Source organism: Centruroides sculpturatus, unplaced genomic scaffold (genome assembly GCF_000671375.1).
Source record: "Centruroides sculpturatus isolate CEXI.00-Female unplaced genomic scaffold, Cexi_2.0 scaffold141, whole genome shotgun sequence".
Lineage (NCBI taxonomy): Eukaryota > Metazoa > Arthropoda > Arachnida > Scorpiones > Buthidae > Centruroides > Centruroides sculpturatus.
This window is the reverse complement of record NW_019384430.1, coordinates 488929-509213: the sequence shown is the minus strand read 5'-3', so window position 1 is coordinate 509213 and position 20285 is coordinate 488929. Positions and strand designations below refer to the sequence as shown.

The 20285-nt window shown below is 31.9% G+C and overlaps 1 protein-coding gene across 1 annotated transcript; it reads right to left on the bottom strand.

Annotated features, from left to right (window-relative positions):
• Positions 1-2427: 2427 nt before the first annotated feature.
• Positions 2428-19186, bottom strand: LOC111619704 (pleiotropic regulator 1-like). The gene is made up of 8 exons (XM_023361475.1): positions 19047-19186; positions 18526-18632; positions 16952-17079; positions 13225-13370; positions 10422-10523; positions 10192-10284; positions 6213-6362; positions 2428-2538 (listed from the first exon to the last, which is right to left on the bottom strand). The coding sequence occupies exons 1-8, from the start codon at positions 19050-19052 to the stop codon at positions 2428-2430; spliced, it is 843 nt and encodes a 280-aa protein (XP_023217243.1). The 5' UTR covers positions 19053-19186.
• Positions 19187-20285: the final 1099 nt, after the last annotated feature.

The following is a 20285-nucleotide window of genomic DNA, read 5'->3' as shown; positions in this document are numbered from 1 at the left end:
AACCATCCTCTTGGGGCTAAGATCCTATGTCATCCCCAATTATAACACTACAGCAGCAGAGATTACGTACGGCGAACCCATTGCACTGCCTTCTGATCTCCTCGCTGACCATGAGACTACTTCTGCCAATAATTTTCCTACATTGATCTGCAGGTTAAAAGATCACATGAGGTCGATTCGTCCAGTCAGAGATGTCCACCACTCTTCTAAAAATATATTTTTACACCTTGAGTTGATGACTGCCTCACACGTCTTCGTGCGTCATGATGCATCACGCAAACCATTACAACCAATCTATGATGGCCCTTTCCGTGTCTTACGACGCTCAGAGAAACACTTCGACTTAGATACACCTCGAGGAAAGCAAACTGTTTCAATCGACCGCCTCAAACCCGCTTTCTTTCTGAAAGTTACAACCACCCCTCCGCCATTCTCTAACACTGACGATGGACCTGTGGATAGAAACGACCACCTACCGGATGAGACCACGCAAATCCAGGCACCTTTTCCACGGACGACTCGTTCTGGACGAACTGTACGTTTCCCGTCTAAGTTCCTGAGCGTTGTCACTGGGGAGGGAGTATGTGGCCAACCTGGCAACACTTACCGTGCCCTTAGTTTTCGGTCTTTGTCTCCGGACAGTCTGTCTGACCACGTGTACGGTACTGCCGGCACTCTGTACAGTATTCGAGCGCTTAATAAATTTGTTTTATTAATTGAAATCTGCAATTATTTGATCAAGACCCCAAAAAGCTTTTGAGTTTCTCTACAGTTATTTTTGCAGCATGTGGTCTGGCATTGTCATGTTGCAAGAGAACCTGCTTTCTGTTCACTAATGACAGTTGATTTTTTTCAATTTTTCATTGAAATGCTCTAATTGATCACAATACATTTGAGCTGTAATTGTTTGATTAGGTTCTAACAGCTCAAAGTGAATTACACTTGACATATCCCACCAAACAGACAAAATAATTTTTTTTGAATACAACCCACCTTTTGCAGCAGGTTTTGGCTGCTTGTTGCGATCTGTCCATTGTCTTTTTCTCGTCACGTTATTATAGAGGATCAATTTTTCGTCTCTAAAGAAAAGGTTCTAAAGTAATGCGGGATAAAAGAGACGTGCAAATGTTTACACGTTGTTGTCGGTTAGCTATTGACAGTTCATGTGGTATCCATTTTCCTAGCTTTGAAACTTTTCCGATTTGTTGTAGATGTCTATGAACAGTTCCATGGGATGAATTTAAACATTCTGCAATTTCATCAACTGTTAAAGATGGTTCTGCTTCAACTAGTGCAGAGAGAGCATCATCATCAAAGTCAACGGGTCTTCCAGTACAAGCCTTATACTCCACACTAAAATCATTATTTCTAAATCTTTGAAACCACTTCTGCGCAGTCCTTACACTAATTACAGTTTGATTATGAACAGTATTTAATTTTTTGGCTTCATTTGTAACATTCTCACCACTTAAAAATAAAAAGTATAAAACATGTCTCTTATTCATCTGTTACTTCCATTTTAACAAAAATAAACAACTGAAATGTTCCCAATTCTGAACAGTATTATATTAATGAGATCCAATTTAACACTTCAGTGTAAAAAGTATCACATTAGACTGACAATTTTAACAGCAAACAAGATTTTTCTCAAGGTCATAAAATAGGCATGAACTTATGGACTGATCTGATATCTATGATATATGATTTGAGAAGCTTCTAAGTAAGAAAAATTTTATGTTGGGTCATTGTCTTCATTCAGAAATTACTATTCTTAATAGACACCTTTCTAAAATCCAAGGAGATAAAGTTAGGAAGAATATGATCTGGACTAGAAAAATAACTTCATCTGATCTGATATCTTTTCAATTATCAGTGAAAGTCAATAATATACAGCAAAAGCAAATAAAAAAAAAACAAAAATTTAAAGAAACATGACATCATTTATTACAAAATCCTCCCTAAAATATGAACAGTATTAAGGGAAAGAAGGCAATATAATTTTTTGAATACTATGAGCAAATTTACTACAATAACTAGGAAGAAGATATAAAATTTCTTATTTTTTATATTTTTATTATTGCATATTCTGAAAAGTTTCTTATTGAATATTTTTATATTTTTTATAATGATAATTTCATTATATTAGATTGCCAAACTACAAACTGTCATGAAATGAAATAACACCAAAATCTTAGAGACCTCAGAACCTTAAAAAATTTTCTGAAACGTGAAGAACTAGTTGAAATCTTAGAAAATCATATAACAGATGATAGTTGTAAATTTTCTAGATAATCTATTATTATTAACCAACAAAAGAGACTTTTTTCTATATTATAAAAGTATCTGATAGAATATTAATTAATCATAAGAAGGATTAGCTAATATTTGTTAGTTTTACTATATATTATTATTATCTCAATAAAATTTTCAACTTACTCTTGCTGTAGCATCTCTTCCCCCACTTACAAGAATATCAATTGTCGGATGAAGTGCTAATGCATAGACTCCACTCAAATGACCATGATAATGTCTAATTACCTGTAATATATAATGTTTAAAATTTTCATAAAATTTTTATTTATTAAATTTGATTACTATATAAATTTTTATCATAACTTATACTAATATGCAAAAGTTCTTTAAAATTAAAAAAAAAAATAAATAAACAAATTAATATCATAGTCATAAACAGAAAATACAATAAATTATATTCATGTCTAAAAGAAAAAAAAAAGTATGGTAGAGCATCCTTTATTTGAATCAATTGGGGACTGGGATTGTTCGGATAACTTATTTTTTCATAAGTAATCGGTTATCTGAAAAATATGCTAACCTATCCCATGTTGAAATTTTTCTCTGTTGCGTGTCACTTTGCGTTGAATTTTCGTTGATGTTAAGCCCGACATAAATTTTTTAAAATAATAATCGTGGCTATTGTATCATTAAAAATTAATTCTATATTTTGTACAAACAAAATAAATATATTGAAAAATATAAAAACAAAAAAGTTATATTTTGAAGTTAATATAGTATCAAAAACGTTTGATTCAGCATGACACAGTCCGACTGAAACACTTTCGGTTAACTGACGTTTCAGTTGATTGGCTTTCGGATAAATGACGCTCTACTGTATATTCATCTAATTCATAAATGTGTCAGTGATTACAAAAGTGGTCTAAATCAAAAATATGAAAACCTTGAATTTATTTCACAAACTATTTGTAAAATTTTACAATTACATAAGAAAATTATTTTGCAACAGTAAATATATTTTTAGTTTTATTTTTATGATCATAAAAATATCTTTTTTATTTTTTAAAAATACAAAAATCAAAATAGCTCCAAATGAATCTATACAACTTATCCAAATAAATGTTGAATGAACTTGGCTCAATATTAACAATAATAATTTTACTGCTTAGTTCAGAAAACCAAACTGTTTTTTTATTCAAGAACATTTTTGTTCTTTTTTAAAGACATCTTTAGCTTCAGTTTTCAAAATGGAATATATAGTTCTTTACCAGTAGAAAATTGAAGCTGAAGATATTCTTAAAAAAGAATGAAAATGTTCTCTAATAAAAAGTAATTTGGTTTCCTGAACTAAGCAGTAAAATTACCAAAGTGCAACACACTTGGAAATACAGATGTGTGGTTTTAATAGGATGGGGTAACTACTTATGTGGTGAGATCAATGAAAGTTTTGGGAAAACTGTTTAAAAGCACTTGATCTCATTCTGTGATGACAAAAGGAAAGTTAAACTAAAATATAAATATAAAGTCAATGATACATTCATTATTCATTCATTATTTTTTTTTTTTAATTGGTACTAAAAATTATAAGTACATTCCCTGGTACCGCTTTTGGCATTACCAGGGGTTAGAAACAGAGATATATTGAATACAGAAAAAATAAAATAAAATAAAATACTGTAAAATAGTGGATAACATGATATAAGTGGACATAACAATAACAAAATATTTACAGTACAATGCTCACGTCAGGCTTGCGTGTGCGGGATAGCTTGACAGACATTATGGTCATCAGCCATGGAATTGCTTGGCTGTTAACAAACATTATTAGGTAGATACTTTACATAATTGTAAATAACAAACAAAGTTTATAAATGCATTAGATAATAGAATAAAATGAGACAAATATAACAAAGTAAACTTATCTATAGATTAGATTATATGTCACATAACTTATTTGCTTACTGAGCCTTTCGAAGGCCTTATATACATCCTTAGTCAACCATATGTCTGACAGTTTACAAGGCCAGCTTATCCTGTTCCTTCCAAGGACAGCTTGTTCCTGTAGTAAAATTTGAAGCTCCAGTCTCTCTCGAGCTAGAATGGGACAGTGTAACAAGTAGTGTAATGCCCCGTCTTCCATTTCACAGATTGGACAAAGCTTGGAAGTCCCATTGGTAAATCTTGCTAAATAAGTGGCATATCTGCCATGATTTGTCATGTGAGTTGTAAAAATTGGGGCTGTACCAATTATTTTCTAGAAAATTTTCCAAATTTGAGACAAAGCTGTAGGTTATGTGTTCTTTGTGTTGATCCCATCTGGTTTGCCATTGATGAATACAGTTGACTCCCCTATAAGATATAGATACGTTCCAATTTATTAGGAATCCGATTTCTTACAAGTCGTTCCAATCACAGTCCGACACGTGTCAAGTTTACAGACTACGGCTGATTGAAAGGTTTTCTTCCATAAAATTAATCGATTCTACACTAATCCGACTCAACATTTCCAAAATACGTATATTTTTTCGTAGTTTTATAGGAATCGTAATTATAGGGACCATAATTATAGGGGGGTCGACTGTAGTGTCTTTCCACAGAATATTGTTAAGTGTACGTTTGCTTATCTTGCTGTAAGAAATGGGAAGAGTTTCTTCATCTGCAGCCTCCTTTGCCAGGCAGTCTGCTATCTCATTCCCCGTTTCCCTGGTGTGCTCTTACCCAGAGGATTTCAAAGTTGTTCGTAGATGAGAATATCGTTTTTCTTATTTCATCTGCTAACGGGTGTAGATTTCTACTTTTTATGATGTTAAAAGCAGAGAGAGAATCTGCGTGTATTTTTATATGTTGATTATTGTAGGTAGAGTTGATATGTTCTATTGCCATGTATATGGCCCACATCTCCGCTTGGAATATTGTGCAGTCATTGTGTAACCGGAACTTTCGATGGTTTATCTTCTTGTTTTCTTTGAATATAACGTAACTACAGCCAACTTTATTGTCATGTCTCGATCAGTCCGTATATATATGTAGAATGTCTTCATATGTATTATTGTCAAAGTTGAAAAAGGATTTGTCTGAGAGAAGTGTCTCACCTAGGTGAGAAGGCCACTCAATGTCTTGATGTCTTATATCTCGAGTGGTGGTTTGAATGTTTTCTCCCCATTTGAGTTTGTTAGTAAGTTGCTTTTGGTTGATGATGAGATCTATTGGCAGTTTCCTGGTGATTATTTGTAAACACACATTGCTAGTGGTGCGATATGCCTTTGAAATCAGCAAAAGGACACGCCTCTGTGATGAGAGTAGTTTTCAGTCAATGATACAGTTAAAAGTTATTCTTTTTTTAGAAACTCTATGAGAGGTTATTTGCTGGGTTGGAGTAAGGAAATTTTCATTATAAAAGATACAGGATGCCCAAGGCCTGTATGTTTGCCCCTTGGGACTTTTTCTCTAGGGTTATCCAAAAGCTGAGTTCTGCACACACAGACCCAAAAACCATTTGACTTGAAAGCTGCTATTTGTAAAGAAATTGAAGTAATAATGCATAAAATGACATACTGGGTTATGCAAAACTTCAGAAATTGACTACAAATGTGTATTGCAAATCAATTAGACATCATTTTCAAAACCAAGTGAAAACAAACTGTACTCCTAGCACTTGTAAATTATGAAATAAAAATCTGATTAGCATTTATAAGGCCTTTTTTATTTACCTTTAAAACCTGGGAGTTTTTTCTGAAACACTCTGTATAATGAATACAATACACTAACAAAGATCTCTGTAAGAGCTAATTAACAGTTATTTGAGGAATAAATTACTGGAAAAATGTTAATCTTTAATTAAGATTCATCATTTTAAATTAAACTGAAAAAATTTAATAATAATTTTGAAGCACTTATCAGTTATATGACAAATTTTTAACATTACATTTTAATAACTCATTTGAATATTTTATAATTACCTTATTATACTCCAAATCCCAACACTTCACTTGCTTATCTTCACCACAAGAAAATAAATATGGTTGCCTGGGACTTATTGCTAATCCTCTCACAGCACTGATATGACCAGTGAGAGAAAGCTTCAATTTTCCACTTGCTAAGTCCCAAATCTTAAAAACAAACAATAAAATTATCAATTTTCAAAAACAATATAAAATTTATTTATTCAAATAAAAAAAAAACAGATTCTTAGAAAAGATAAATAATTTTAAAATTTGTTTATACAGTAGAGCCTCGAAAACTCGGCCTAATGTGGACCGAAGGGTGGCCGAGTTTGTGAAAATGTCGGGTTATCGGGAATGGGGTTAAAAAAAAATAAGTATGAGTGTTTCCTCAGAAAATACCGTACTGTACTTGTATGTATTGTTTACTTCAAATACAACAGAGAATAAACTGCCCAAATACCCTTAAACAAAGGAAAAGTACGTCTTTTATGAAGGCATAAAGCCTTTACTACATGAAAATAAAAAATTAATGAATACACTGTACAGTAATTTACCTGATAAGACAGACCTCAGAAAAATACTTTATGAGGCATAAAGCTGTCTTTATAATGAAAATTAATTAACTAAGAATTTTTTTGCCCTGCCAGGGTGTGGCCGAGTTATCCGGAGTGCCGGGTTATCGAGTGCAGAGTTTTCGAGGCTCTACTGTATTTCAAAAATAATTATTGGTATATAATAAATACAACCAACCTTATAATTAGTTCAAATACAAAATGAACAGCCAGATTGCTTTATTGGACTATTTAGCCTAAATAATTATTACATAATTTGGCAAGAGGTGGGTGGTTAGGCCACCATCTCTTGTTGAATTTAATAGTCATAAATAAAATCTATAATTGAATTTAATTACAGAATATTCTGGAAGAAAAAATCACTCAAACCCACAACTCCTGCTTACCATGCAGGTGCATTGCTAATTGACTACTCAGGCTTCCATATTTGCTTTCAGAATAATGATTAACTAATTTAGATATAATCATATTGGCCACATCTTTAAATTTAATTAATTTATAATTATTAAATTCAATGAGAGATGACTGTGGGGGTTTGGAGACTATCAAAATCGAGATCTAAAAGTTTTAAGGATCCTGCCACCAGATGTGTATTATTGGACAAACCTCCAATTTAGACCAATTTAAAAAAGACAGATATTTATGGTGTGATAAGAATCACTCCAAAAGTCCAGGAATAAGCCCCTCAGGAGGATCAGCTAAACCAACTTAAGAATACAAAAGGAAAATTTATTACAAAAACTAAACATAACACTAAAATTAAGTTTAAAAATACTATTAAAGACAAAATCTGTCTATAACAATATGACTGTATCTGGATAGATGTAGTCTATCCTCAGAAGTTAGCCTATTTGCATACTATTAAGCCCAGAGACTACCTAGTAGAGGGGTATTTGAACTTTGTGACTCAACATACTAGGAAAAGAGTTGTTTTCTCTTCAAAGACCTTCTGTCTTCTCTTTGGTTCCTTTTTCTTTTCCTCATTTTGCTCCTTATCCTTTCATCTCTCTCTCTTTTCATTGACTCTCTCTTCTGGTGTGGCTCTCTACTGTTGTGTTGGCTCTGTTTTCTCAGAGTTCACTCTCTTAAACTCTGAGAATAATGCTGTGTTCACTCTCCATCTCCTCTCTCTTTGTTTTCTCTTCTCATGTGTTTCATTATTCCCTTTTGTTTTATTCTTTTTTTCTGACCAATCATGATTTTATTCCAGGGGAAGTTGATGTATGAGAGATAAGCTTGATTATTTTTAGTCCTCCTCCTCTCGTCTAGTATGAACTGTATGTGCCCATGTGATGTGGATAAAGTTAACAACTATCAATAATAATTGAAAAGGAAGAAACGACAGTCTTTCCCTTGTTTTTTCCTCCAAATGTTGAGAGATTAATAAGAGTTAAAATTGATAATTTTTTTATTCTAATTTGTTTCTCTTGATTATTTTTAATCAGTTTTGCTAAAAATTTAGAATGGAAGATCCACAAACTAAGAAAAATAGGCAAAATTCCTTTACAATGCTACTTGATAACAAAAAATCCGTGTCTCATTCACACATCTATTAAGTGTTGATGCATAGGGCACTTGTCTGATAGTTAACAAATGCCTAATAAACAAACAGACAGAATAATAAAAAGAAATATAAAATACATATATACAGTCAATTCTGCTTAATTGGGACACATTGGAACTAATTCATTTTGGCCCAATTAAGTGGCTGCCCCAATTAAACAAACTAATAATAAATTTTAAAATAAAATATGTAATATGTAGATGAACAAATAACTAGGTAAAAAATAATAATTAGATACCTATTTTAATGCTTTATTAAACCAAAATGCAGAAAATATTTGTACTATAAATTTGACAGACTCACGACAATAGATAAATGATTCAAAACACACTAGAGTTGCTAAATACAGTATTAGTGGTGACATACACAAAGATTGACTGTTTGATTCATTCTTGATTGAATGATTTTTCCTTTCTCCCTTTATATTAGAACATGTTCTAACTAAAAAGGGGGAAAGAAAGGGTTTGTCCAAAAGTCACCTTATGGTCTTCCTTTGAGCAGTTTCCTTTGGCCACTTTGGCGGAAGTGTCCGTAGAATCTGCTAGCTCCATATGCTGATCTCAACAACTGGATGGCTGCTGTCCAAATCTAGAGGTAATCATGTACACAATACCTTCCAAGGGAACTCTAGCTGTCTTCCAATTCAGTTGAAAGACCTCAAAAAATTGTCTGATGATCTTTGTTCCTTCGCTTTTAAGGGGATCGTCCGGGCAGGGTCAGTAGCTCACATTCAGATCTGCCTCAGATGTGATCCCTGTGATGCATCCTGCTATGCTGACCTCTTCCAGAAAAACCAAACTGCCCAAGTGAAAAACAAAATCGCTTTGTCTCTGCCAACCGTTAGGCCTACATGACATTAGTGTACATAGTGTCTACATATTTTCGGAAGATCCCTAAAATATATCAAAAATTGCTAAATTCCTTTTCTGCTACTGTCCCAAACAATTAAATTATGTATTAATTTACTAGTTTGGTTTCTGTTCTTTGAGATTTGGCCCAATAAAGTGGCTGTCCCGATTAACCAGTGGTCCAATTAAACAGAATCGACTATAGTTTAAATACAATAAAATTTCCAACTTATCACTTAAAGAGATTATATTATTAGTTTAAAATAAGTTGATTAAAATTATACAAAATATTGTTAATAATAATTCAATAATAATTATATAATGACAACCAAAATTTAGTGAAAATGAGTCTCATATCGGCCTAACTACCTACTTTCTGCCAAATTACTTATTTAGCTTAATAGCCTGATAAAGAAAATCTGGCTGTTTATTTGATATTTGAATTATCAGTATTTTTATATTAGTCTAATTCAATATAAATGCAATTTCATATCAAGTATTTTTTTATATGATATAATCAGGGCTATTTTTTTACTCAGAACAGCTAAAAAACAGTTTCACTGGTATGCCATACCAATAGCATAAAATATATCCAAAGCAAATACCTAATACCAGCAGTTGCTCAGTAAGAAACCTTCTACATGTTCAGACAAGATACCCAGTGACTGGCATAGTAAAAATAAACAAAGCAAATTGAACCAGTCTATTAGCCATAATGAATACAAAAATTCATTATGACTAATATATAATGATACATAAAAATCTGAAAAATATTATAAATGCTACAACACAAATGTGTACATTTATGAAGAAAATAAATAATTATCAATAGTAATATTAATTAAACACTGTTTTTTAACAGAAAATTTTATTTTTAGTCACAACATATATATACTGACAGTAATATTTTTTTTAGAAAAATAGCACTGGATATAACTATTTGATTATTATAAAAAATATAATAATTATTGTTTTTTTTATCAATTCAATATTAAAAGATCAAAACTTACTTTTATCATTCTATCGTTGGATCCTGTTGCAAACCATTCATTACCTGGCTCAACAGCTAAACATCGAACCCATCCTAAATGACCACTTATAACCTAAAAATTATTTTAATATTAAATTTACATTTCAGATGTATTAAAATATTAAAAAGTTAATCATGTACAAAATTAATTATTTAATAATTGTAAAAAAAAATTATACTATGTACAATTAATTACAAATACAAATTTACCCTATACAATTTCCATGGTGGATGCCATTGAGGTTTCAATAGTGCAGGAGCTCTCTTAGGTATAATAGTTTGTTGTTGTTGTTGTCCTGCTAGTACAATAGCCTAAAATAAAATAATATTTAATTTTTTAAATTAGCAATGAATACTTACAACTTACTTGTCATTTTTTATTTGTATTCATCAGTTAGTCTCTTTTCAAAATTAAAATAGAAGGAAAATATCCAATTTACAATTTATAGTAAATATTTATGTTTAAAATTGTAATACTTTTTCAACAATTATAAAATTTTTTAATCTTCTTTCACACACACAAATTAAAATTCTAATCTAATACAGAGATAAACTCCTACAACACACCACTTTCATAATAAGCTTCTACTGCAGCTTCTTTGTCAAGTAATATGTTATAGAAATCCATACTACTCGACAAAGCATTCCTGAAAGCTATTTTTTGTGATCTTTCGTAAGCTTTCATTGCTGCAGTTTGACCTTCTGCTACTAATTAAAACCTTTAGTCCTTCAATTTCCCTTTCATTTTATGAACAGAACAACTTCATAGACAAAAGCAAGAAATAAAGTGATTGAGGAAGTATTGTTACGCCTTTTTTTGCCAAATAGTCATTAACCAGGAACAACCAATGAAAACTGAATGTGGAAACTGTAGCAGCAAAAACAAAGATTTCCTCTCAAAAAGTTTCTAGAACTGCCTTGATATGTGACATGGATACTGACAGAAATATACAACTGCAAGAAGAAACTTACTTTGAAGATGGTCTGGAAATATTTGTACTATTAATGTAATAAAAGTTAATAATGTAAATAAACGTTACATTTATTTTTGACCCTACCATGTGCAGTTCAATAGTGTCTTGTTTTATGCAAATTGATACAATATACCAATCTTGCCAATATCAATATATTAAGTCCATATTTACATATATGAATTCATGTTTTCATGGATGACAAATGGTTGAGTTAATCCTTGCATGCACAAAGGTAATTCAGAATATTAATGAAAATACTGTTTTTTTATGAGCTTCATTATGGAGCAAAGAAATAAAAATTATAATTAATTTAATAATAAAATTGCCTATAATTTGTATACTACTTTCTACATCCTACCTTTGAGAAAAAATTATCACAATGAAATGAAAATTGAAAGTTTCATTATAGACATGAAAAAAGCAGAAAAAATTTTGAATGAACAGTATGTGATTTGTACGAAATAAAATTAAAAATTTTGACACTCGTTTAGAACCATTTGTAGTAGAGAACAAATTTATGTATAATTTCGCTTTACATAGTTCTTGCTGATGGACAACCCCAACATAAGACAAGATCATACTGTATATCCATCCTAATTTTTTATAAATTGTTAGTGCACAGAAAAGCCTGTACTAAAAATTTAATATATACAGTAATAACCAAATACACGTCACAACATGTATTTAAATATGTGAATGTAAAATTCACAAACATAAATACATGTTACAAGAATTCTAATAAAAATGATCTATTATTAATATCTTTAAACAGTCAAAAATAATAAAATAAAACAAACAATTTAATAATAGTGTATAATAGTGTATATGTTACTGCTAAAGCTCGAAATCCGTTAATGTGCACATTACCTAGCCAATCTGCACATTAACTAGGGTGATCCGTTAAAGTTGCTAAAATTGTTCTATTTCTCAAATTACCTAGGTAATGTGCACAGTATCTAGGTAATCTGCACATTACCTACTAGGCACTCGTTAAAGTGAAAATAAGATTTATGCTGGAACAACAGCAAAGTTTCTGTACGCTTAAATTAACATAATGTTATATGATTGATTCAATCAACTAATTTGTTGATTGTTTGATTGTATTAACTTGATTCTTTAGATATTGAAAATTAAATAAATAACATTATGTTAATTTAAGTGTACAGAAATGTGCTGTTGTTTCAGCAAAAATCTTATTTTCACTTTACCGAGTGCCTAGTAGGTAATGTGCAGATTATCTAGATACTGTGCACATTACCTAGGTAATTTGAGAAATAGAACAATTTTAGCAACTTTAACGGATCACCCTAGTTAATGTGCAGATTGGCTAGGTAATGTGCACATTAACGGATTTCGAGCTTTAGCGGTAACATATACATATCACTATAAAATTGAAAGTCAACAGTTTGAAACTTTACAAGATAACAATATCAACTATAATAAGTACTTAAAAGGGAATCATTTACATTTTATTTGAATTAAAATTCAAAAAATAAAATTATCTGAATTAATTGGAACTTAGGGCCAACCAGATATGCAGAATAGCAGGATAATTGGATTTTTCCTTAAAATAGTAATTTTTCTCCATCCAAATATCCAGTTATGTATGTGTATACATAATTATGTGCAAATAAAATACTAAATGTGGAAATACACCTATAAATAAATATAGATTTTCTGATTTCACAAAATAATTACTTTTCATGCAAATACTTTTCACACATATATATATATATACACACACACACATCTATTTATTTTTAATAAAGTCAGAGGAAAATTCAGGTAATCACCTTCTGAATAACTGGAGTTTGAATGTATAGTTTAACTTTTATAATATATTTTTAAATATCTATTTAAAGCTAAATAATTAAAAAGTAATGTTTTATTTAAATTTATTGAAATAATTTCATCATAAAAATAAATTTTTCCAAATTTTTAAGAAATTTATAAAAATGAAACTTTCATGCATCAAAAAATTATTCAATTTATACTTAATCTAAAGACCTAACATAGATTCAGATAAAACAATACATTACTTGTGTATTTGGAGTATTTCCAGCTGGAGGAAGAATTGGAGGAACATAAAAATCATCTACACCAGGTGGTGGTGCTTCATTATCATACATTGGCTGCATGTCTAATTCTGAACTTATTCTCATTTCTTGGTTTCGATCATTTGAATCTAGAAATAAATTCAAACTAATTTTTTAAAAAAAGATATTTTATTAAAACAATTTATTAAATAATTTAGCTCTTTAAAAAAATAAAACAAGTTGAAACCTAATACTACATATAAAAACATCAACTCACAGCCCGAGTAGATAATAACAACACAAAACGATCGCCTAATTTATCGAGCTATAATATGGCTATTTTAAATGATTGGAACTAAGTAATTTGACATTAGAGGTAGGCGTTAGGCGCCATCTCTTAATTAAATTAATAATTAAATAAATAAATTTAGAACATTCTGGAATAAAAGAACTGGCCCGGGGCGGGGCTTGAACCCGCAACCTCCGCTTGCCGTGCGGTGCGCTTGCCAGTTACGCCACCCGAACCCTGAGCTAGTCTTCGCTTCCAGAAGTATATTAGATTTAGATATAACCTTACTTGGTTAAATACATCGCCGACTGGGGACGACTCCTTCGCCCACGACCCTAACGGTACTCAGCCGGCTAACGTAACACCCGGCGAGATATATATATATATATAAACATCAACTCACAGCCCGAGTAGATAATAACAACACCAAACGATCGCCTAATTATCGGGCTATAATATGGCTATTTTAAATGATTGGAACTAAGTAATTTGACAATTAGAGGTAGGCGTTAGGCGCCATCTCTTAATTAAATTAATAATTAAATAAATAAATTTAGAACATTCTGGAATAAAAGAACTGGCCCGGGACGGGGCTTGAACCCGCAACCTCCGCTTGCCGTGCGGTGCGCTTGCCAGTTACGCCACCCGGACCCCGAGCGAGTCTTCGCTTCCAGAAGTATATTAGATTTAGATATAACCTTACTTGGTTAAATACATCACCGACTGGGGACGACTCCTTCGCCCACGACCCTAACGGTACTCAGCCGGCTAACGTAACACCCGGCGAGGTGTATATATATATATAAACATCAACTCACAGCCCGAGTAGATAATAACAACACCAAACGATCGCCTAATTATCGGGCTATAATATGGCTATTTCAAATGAGCTAGCCGGCTGAGTACCGTTAGGGTCGTGGGCGAAGGAGTCGTCCCCAGCCGGTGATGTATTTAACCAAGTAAGGTTATATCTAAATCTAATATACTTCTGGAAGCGAAGACTAGCTCGGGGTCCGGGTGGCGTAACTGGCAAGCGCACCGCACGGCAAGCGGAGGTTGCGGGTTCAAGCCCCGTCCCGGGCCAGTTCTTTTATTCCAGAATGTTCTAAATTTATTTATTTAATTATTAATTTAATTAAGAGATGGCGCCTAACGCCTACCTCTAATGTCAAATTACTTAGTTCCAATCATTTAAAATAGCCATATTATAGCCCGATAAATTAGGCGATCGTTTGGTGTTGTTATTACCTAATACTACGTTCACACACAATCCACGACTCACTTTGATCTTGATTTACCTACAATCTGGATTGTGACTGTTGCTAGTCGAACGTCGTGCTGTTCGCACAGGCAGTCCGCTCGAGAAGAACCTGGCTATTACACACGATCATAAAACTGACGTAACTACGCGGTAAGTCACAAACACCAACAAACAAAATGGAAGTTTTGGTTAGAAATAAATACTTTTTCTTGCCATACATCTAATAATAGACAGATGTCGTCGTCTCTCCAGATGTGTTTTTTATTTCTTTGTCGATAGCCCGACACGTGTTCCGCAGCCATCTTGTATTTTCTCGCGCGCGTGGGATCTCTCTTATAACTGGATCTAGTTTCGAGAACTCTCTCCAGTCAATCACGATTGAACCTCGTTTCAGTCGAGATTGAAATGGTCGAGAGCGTTCGCACCACGGAACAGGCTCCGACCTTAGTCACAATCTAGATCGAAATGCTCGGTGCGAACAGGGTATAACATTGTATATTTTTAATTGTTTTGAATATTAATACAGGTAACCCCCGTATAACATGGGTGTTACGTTCCAAAAAATTGCCATGTTATGCAAATCCATGTTATACGAAACAAAGAACTGGTGCGAAAAAGGGGGTTAGGTTCCAAAAATTAAAAAAACATGCTGTTAAATCCTTATTTAAATCAGATTTATTATTCATTTTTTTCATAGGTAAAATACTTATTATTTAAGTAAATATTTTACCAGAGGATTATTCATCCTATATGATGATCTCAGCATGAGCATCATCAACTGGTAAGTTTTTGGGTGCATTCGTTAATAGCAGTCGCTCTGCAATGGGAGTGCGCTGCTGTTTGTAGGCATTTTGAAGGACAGTGGAAGAAAGGTGGTGGCGCCCGCACTATCAATAGTATCATGATGGAAGAATCTATAATTCTAAAATGAGCTTTTAGAGGCAAAAGAAGGGTCCCAATTTTAAAATTTAACCATTAAATGGATTATTTGTTGAAAGAGCATTCAAAGTAGCCATGAAAACAATTAGAATGCTCGCGCGGAGTTATGTGGAGGTACAAAAGAACGCACCCTTTATTACATTTCATGTTGTATGAGGGTTTAACCCAATTCCCGAACCGTGTTAGAGTGAACCCATGCTATAAAAGCACTGTGCTATACGGCGATGTTCCCAATTCTCAAACCATGTTAGAGTGAATCTGTGCTATAGAAGTGCCATGTTATATGGGGGTTACCTGTATTTTGAATTAAATTTCAATCCACTAGAATTCTTATTTGAAAGAAAAAAAAAAAAAATCTGAAGATGAAACCTAAGAGACCTCAAAAACATCAGGGATATTGACAATGGGAAGCTTTTCTCACTTTTAGATGAGCTACATTCTATGAAAGCTACGAACCATGAATACACATTCCAATAAAATGATTTGCAATTCTTATTTCATCTTTCTTGGACCACTTTATTGACTGACAAATGTCTTTTTTGACTAATTCAATATTTTTAAAATCACAAAACAATTCTGATTCCTCCGTCAGCAGGTTTCAACAACTGACGTAATTTATGTTGCTTAGAGGAAGCTTTCCATTTATTAGTTGGCATTTCTAAGAAGGCTGTGAAAGCCAGTATAATCAGAAAAGCTATAAATCATGAATATCTCTTATACACATCAAAAATATATCAATGTTATTGTAAATTTATTATGGCCAAATATTAATATTTCAATTAGGAATCCTTACTACTGTTCATTAAATCTTTTAAATGCTTTAAATAATTATTGGCTTTCATTTTAACTTTTACTAATAGTATACATCAATGACAAATAATTACAATATACTCTTTAATCAAAAATAAAAATTTGTATTACTTTTTAGTTAAATTCAATACTATAAGGTTTTGATCTTAAAGTATTTGATCTTATATATAGTATTATCAACTAATTTGATAATTATATTTCTAGTTATTTTATTCAGCTTTGTATTTCAGAGTTAAAATATTTTCATTTTTATTATTTCAAAACTTCATTAATAACAAAATTAAACTAGTATTCATTCTCTGCATCATGGGTTAGCATCTGCAATGCTAAACAGACAAACAATTATTCCTAAAAAGTGTAGTTAAGAACATAATAAACACGAATTTATTCAAATTTACATTTAGATTTGTATTATACTGTATAATACTCACTTTTTGTAGATGAATCATCATCACTTTTTCTCATATCATCATCAATTTGTCTTCCTGGATTATTTTTAACAAGATGCATAACTGGACCGTATTCATCTCTGCCTTTAATACTTAACTTAAATGCTTCACTGTTATAAACAAACAATTCATATTAAAGTATTAAATATCTTTCTATTAATTAATTAATAATAATAAAGTACAATATTACTAAATCTGATTTTTTAAAATTAAGTCATATTACATGTAATATTTTACATAAAAGATGGTAGTGTTAGAATTTTCTTATAGAGATCCAGAAATTTATTTTATTTCATAAAATCCTTTTGTGTTGACTTATTCCTTCTTTTTATATATACTAATATAATCTGACCTATATGCATCAAAATTAGTATTACTTTTAGTAATATCATACAATGTTTTAATTTAAATTTATGGACTCTGACAATGAAGCATTGTCAGATATTTAAAAATATTTAGAAAGTATTACAATTTAAATAATTATGATTATTATTATTAAAATGAATTTTTCAACAAGGATAACATTATGCAATAGGCTTCTTGTCTAGTCTTATGTTCAAATATACAAGTACTAAGATGGCTTTTCTTTTCTGCTAGACTTATTACACCATCAATGAAACAGAGGACAAACTTTAGAAAGACTTTTTATTTATTTGAGTATGCATTTCGGATAATTATATCCCTTTTCAACTCTTGTGTTAAAACTATACAGGGAAAATTAGCATAATGTATACAAGTTAGCAAAATTTTACTATAATGTTACAAAATTGTAAAAGAACATTAGGAAACTCACATGGATTGTGAGAAATGCAGGAGTTGTGACATTAGATAAAATATGGATGGTGATTATTGATTAACAGGTATAAGCTACAATAATGATTAAATTGGAAATGATTTACAAAAGGGAACAATTAACATAGATGTGAAAAATTTTTTGAACTTACAGTGAACATGATGGCCTGGTACACAGTGTTGGAAAAAGCACATTGGATAACATTTTTTTTTTCATTATTTTTTTTTGGTAAGTCATTATTTGTGAATGTTTTAGAAAGTTTATTTTTAAAATCTTTGGAATATCACAATTTTCAAAATATTTAAGAAATAAGTAAACATACATATACACTTTTATATAAAGGTAAATTTTCAGGTAAATGTTCACCTAGTTAGCCCCAATGGTGGCACCTACTTATTGGAGTAATGATTGTTTTCACTACTTTTTTAGTGAAATTGATGTTTTATTCAGTATTTTTTTACATAAATCACAGCACCCCCACAATTGTTGACCCTTCGCATGATATTCATCTCCAAACATCCGTTTTTAACACATATCAGTCTACCCACTATCCTCCATGCTTTGCATGTAAACATGCACTCGGTGCTCGCTATTGCTCTCACCTTATCACCTCCTACTATATAACAGTCAAGTGGGCTACTTGAAGCTGGCACAGTAGCATGGGCTAAATTGTTAAACACGATACCGCCATCGAAGCTACTTAGGTGAACATCTACCCATTTTCATTTACTGCTAGAACTAAAAATTGAGAACTAAAGCATGCCTTTTTTCATCATTTGGTGGAGGATTGGCTTGATCAGACAGGAACATATCATGTGTTCTTTTTAATGAACGAAATACTAATGTATGTACCGAATGCTTTTGAACTTCCTGCAACAGAAGTTAGTTAAAATTTTCTTTAAATATAAATTGATATATCATGTATAAATCTCAGTAATTCTGCAGTTTACGTTGGTCAACATTGATCGCGAAAAAAGAATGAAACCAAAGGTGGTTTTCACTGTGCAGAATAATATAATGGTTGAATTTCAGATGCGTATACTGTGTTATATAATTATAATATATATATTTGTTTATAAATACTATATCGATCAATCTTGACGACGTAAACTGCAGGATTACCGAAATTTATTTAGTTATCATTTACTTATAAATGGTTTTAGTTTGGCTACTTAAAAGCTATGTAAATTTACTATATTTTTCCTTTTTATTTAATAAATGACATTCTGAAAAATCTCATTTAAATATTCTTTTATTCAATTTAAAGTATAAAATATAACATACCTCCATTTTGAATTTCAGCTACACTAAACTTTCTTTCTTTCTCACGTGGGCTTGCTTCCCGCCCTCTGGCGGGGAAGTTAGGCGTTAGCTACGCTGGCTTTTTCGCCTCATGTAGTTGTTTTTTGGGTCTGTGAGTGGAGTTGATTGGAGGAACAGATGGCGATCTCAAGTTGAAGCACTTGAAAAGTCTAGAACAGTGTTTTTCAACCTGTGGGTCGCGACCCCCAGGGGAATCGCGAAGCCTTACACGGGGGTCGCGGGTAAAAGAGAAAGACAAGTGTTTGTAGGTCCTACACTACATTAAAAAAAACTACAATTTCAGCGAGAATTACGGCCCACCCCAGAAAATAATAGCCGAAAAAGTGTTGAGCTGATTTGCAAAAAGAAATAAAAAGTAGAAAAGTAGAAGCTGAAAATTCTGATCCTAAAAAAAAGGTCAACAGCTCCCTGTGCCCAATGTTATAATTAAAGGAAGTTTCATAGTGTGTTAAATTATTATTGATTCTTCCGAAATTTTCATTTTAATCAACAATAATTTGTCTCAACAGAAAGAAAATTAAATACATAGTTTTTAAAATCACTAATATGGCGACCTTATGGGGGTCGCCAGAATTTTTTAACTTGTAAAGGAGTCGCGTATTCCAGAAGGTTGAAAAACACTGATCTAGAAGAAACGTTTGACAAAATCAGTATAAATGTGGAGGGATTAAAGGAGAGTGCACAAGGTGGTGTGGAGTCGTTGGTGATTCAGGACACTGAACGAGCAACGTCGAAAACAAGTGGGTAAATTAACTGTTTGTCGACCGTTGGCAGACATTATGAGATATGAGAAAATACAGTAGTTTTAAAGATTTAGTAGTTGTAGGTATTTTTGTATTCATTAAAGAAGATCGATAAGGATTGAAGGCAGTCGCTGGTATTGAGAAGATGATTTTTAGTAAGACTGTTATCGGAGAGGATTCTTCCCGTGATGTTGTTAAATTTTGAACACTCGTTGAGGCGGTGTATGATTGTGTTAGTTTTGTTTGGACAGTATTTGCACTGGTCAGTGGTGTAGATGTTGCGAGTGTAAAGAAAGTGGTTCATAAGCAAAGAGTTGGTTCTTGCGCGGTTGATGAGGTCAGTGATGTCAGGAATAGAAATATCTGATGTGTTATAAAAGTAAGGGTAGTGATTGTTTTGGGGTAGGTGTTTCAGCTATTGTTTATATTTTCTCGTTGTCGGACTTGATGAGAGTGT

Coding starts and splice junctions, on each gene's coding strand:
- LOC111619704 (XM_023361475.1), bottom strand. Junction 10,524..13,224: donor GAAATACTCCAAATACACAA/GTAATGTATTGT, acceptor ATTTTATTTTAG/GCTATTGTACTAGCAGGACA. Junction 10,285..10,421: donor CACCATGGAAATTGTATAGG/GTAAATTTGTAT, acceptor AATAATTTTTAG/GTTATAAGTGGTCATTTAGG.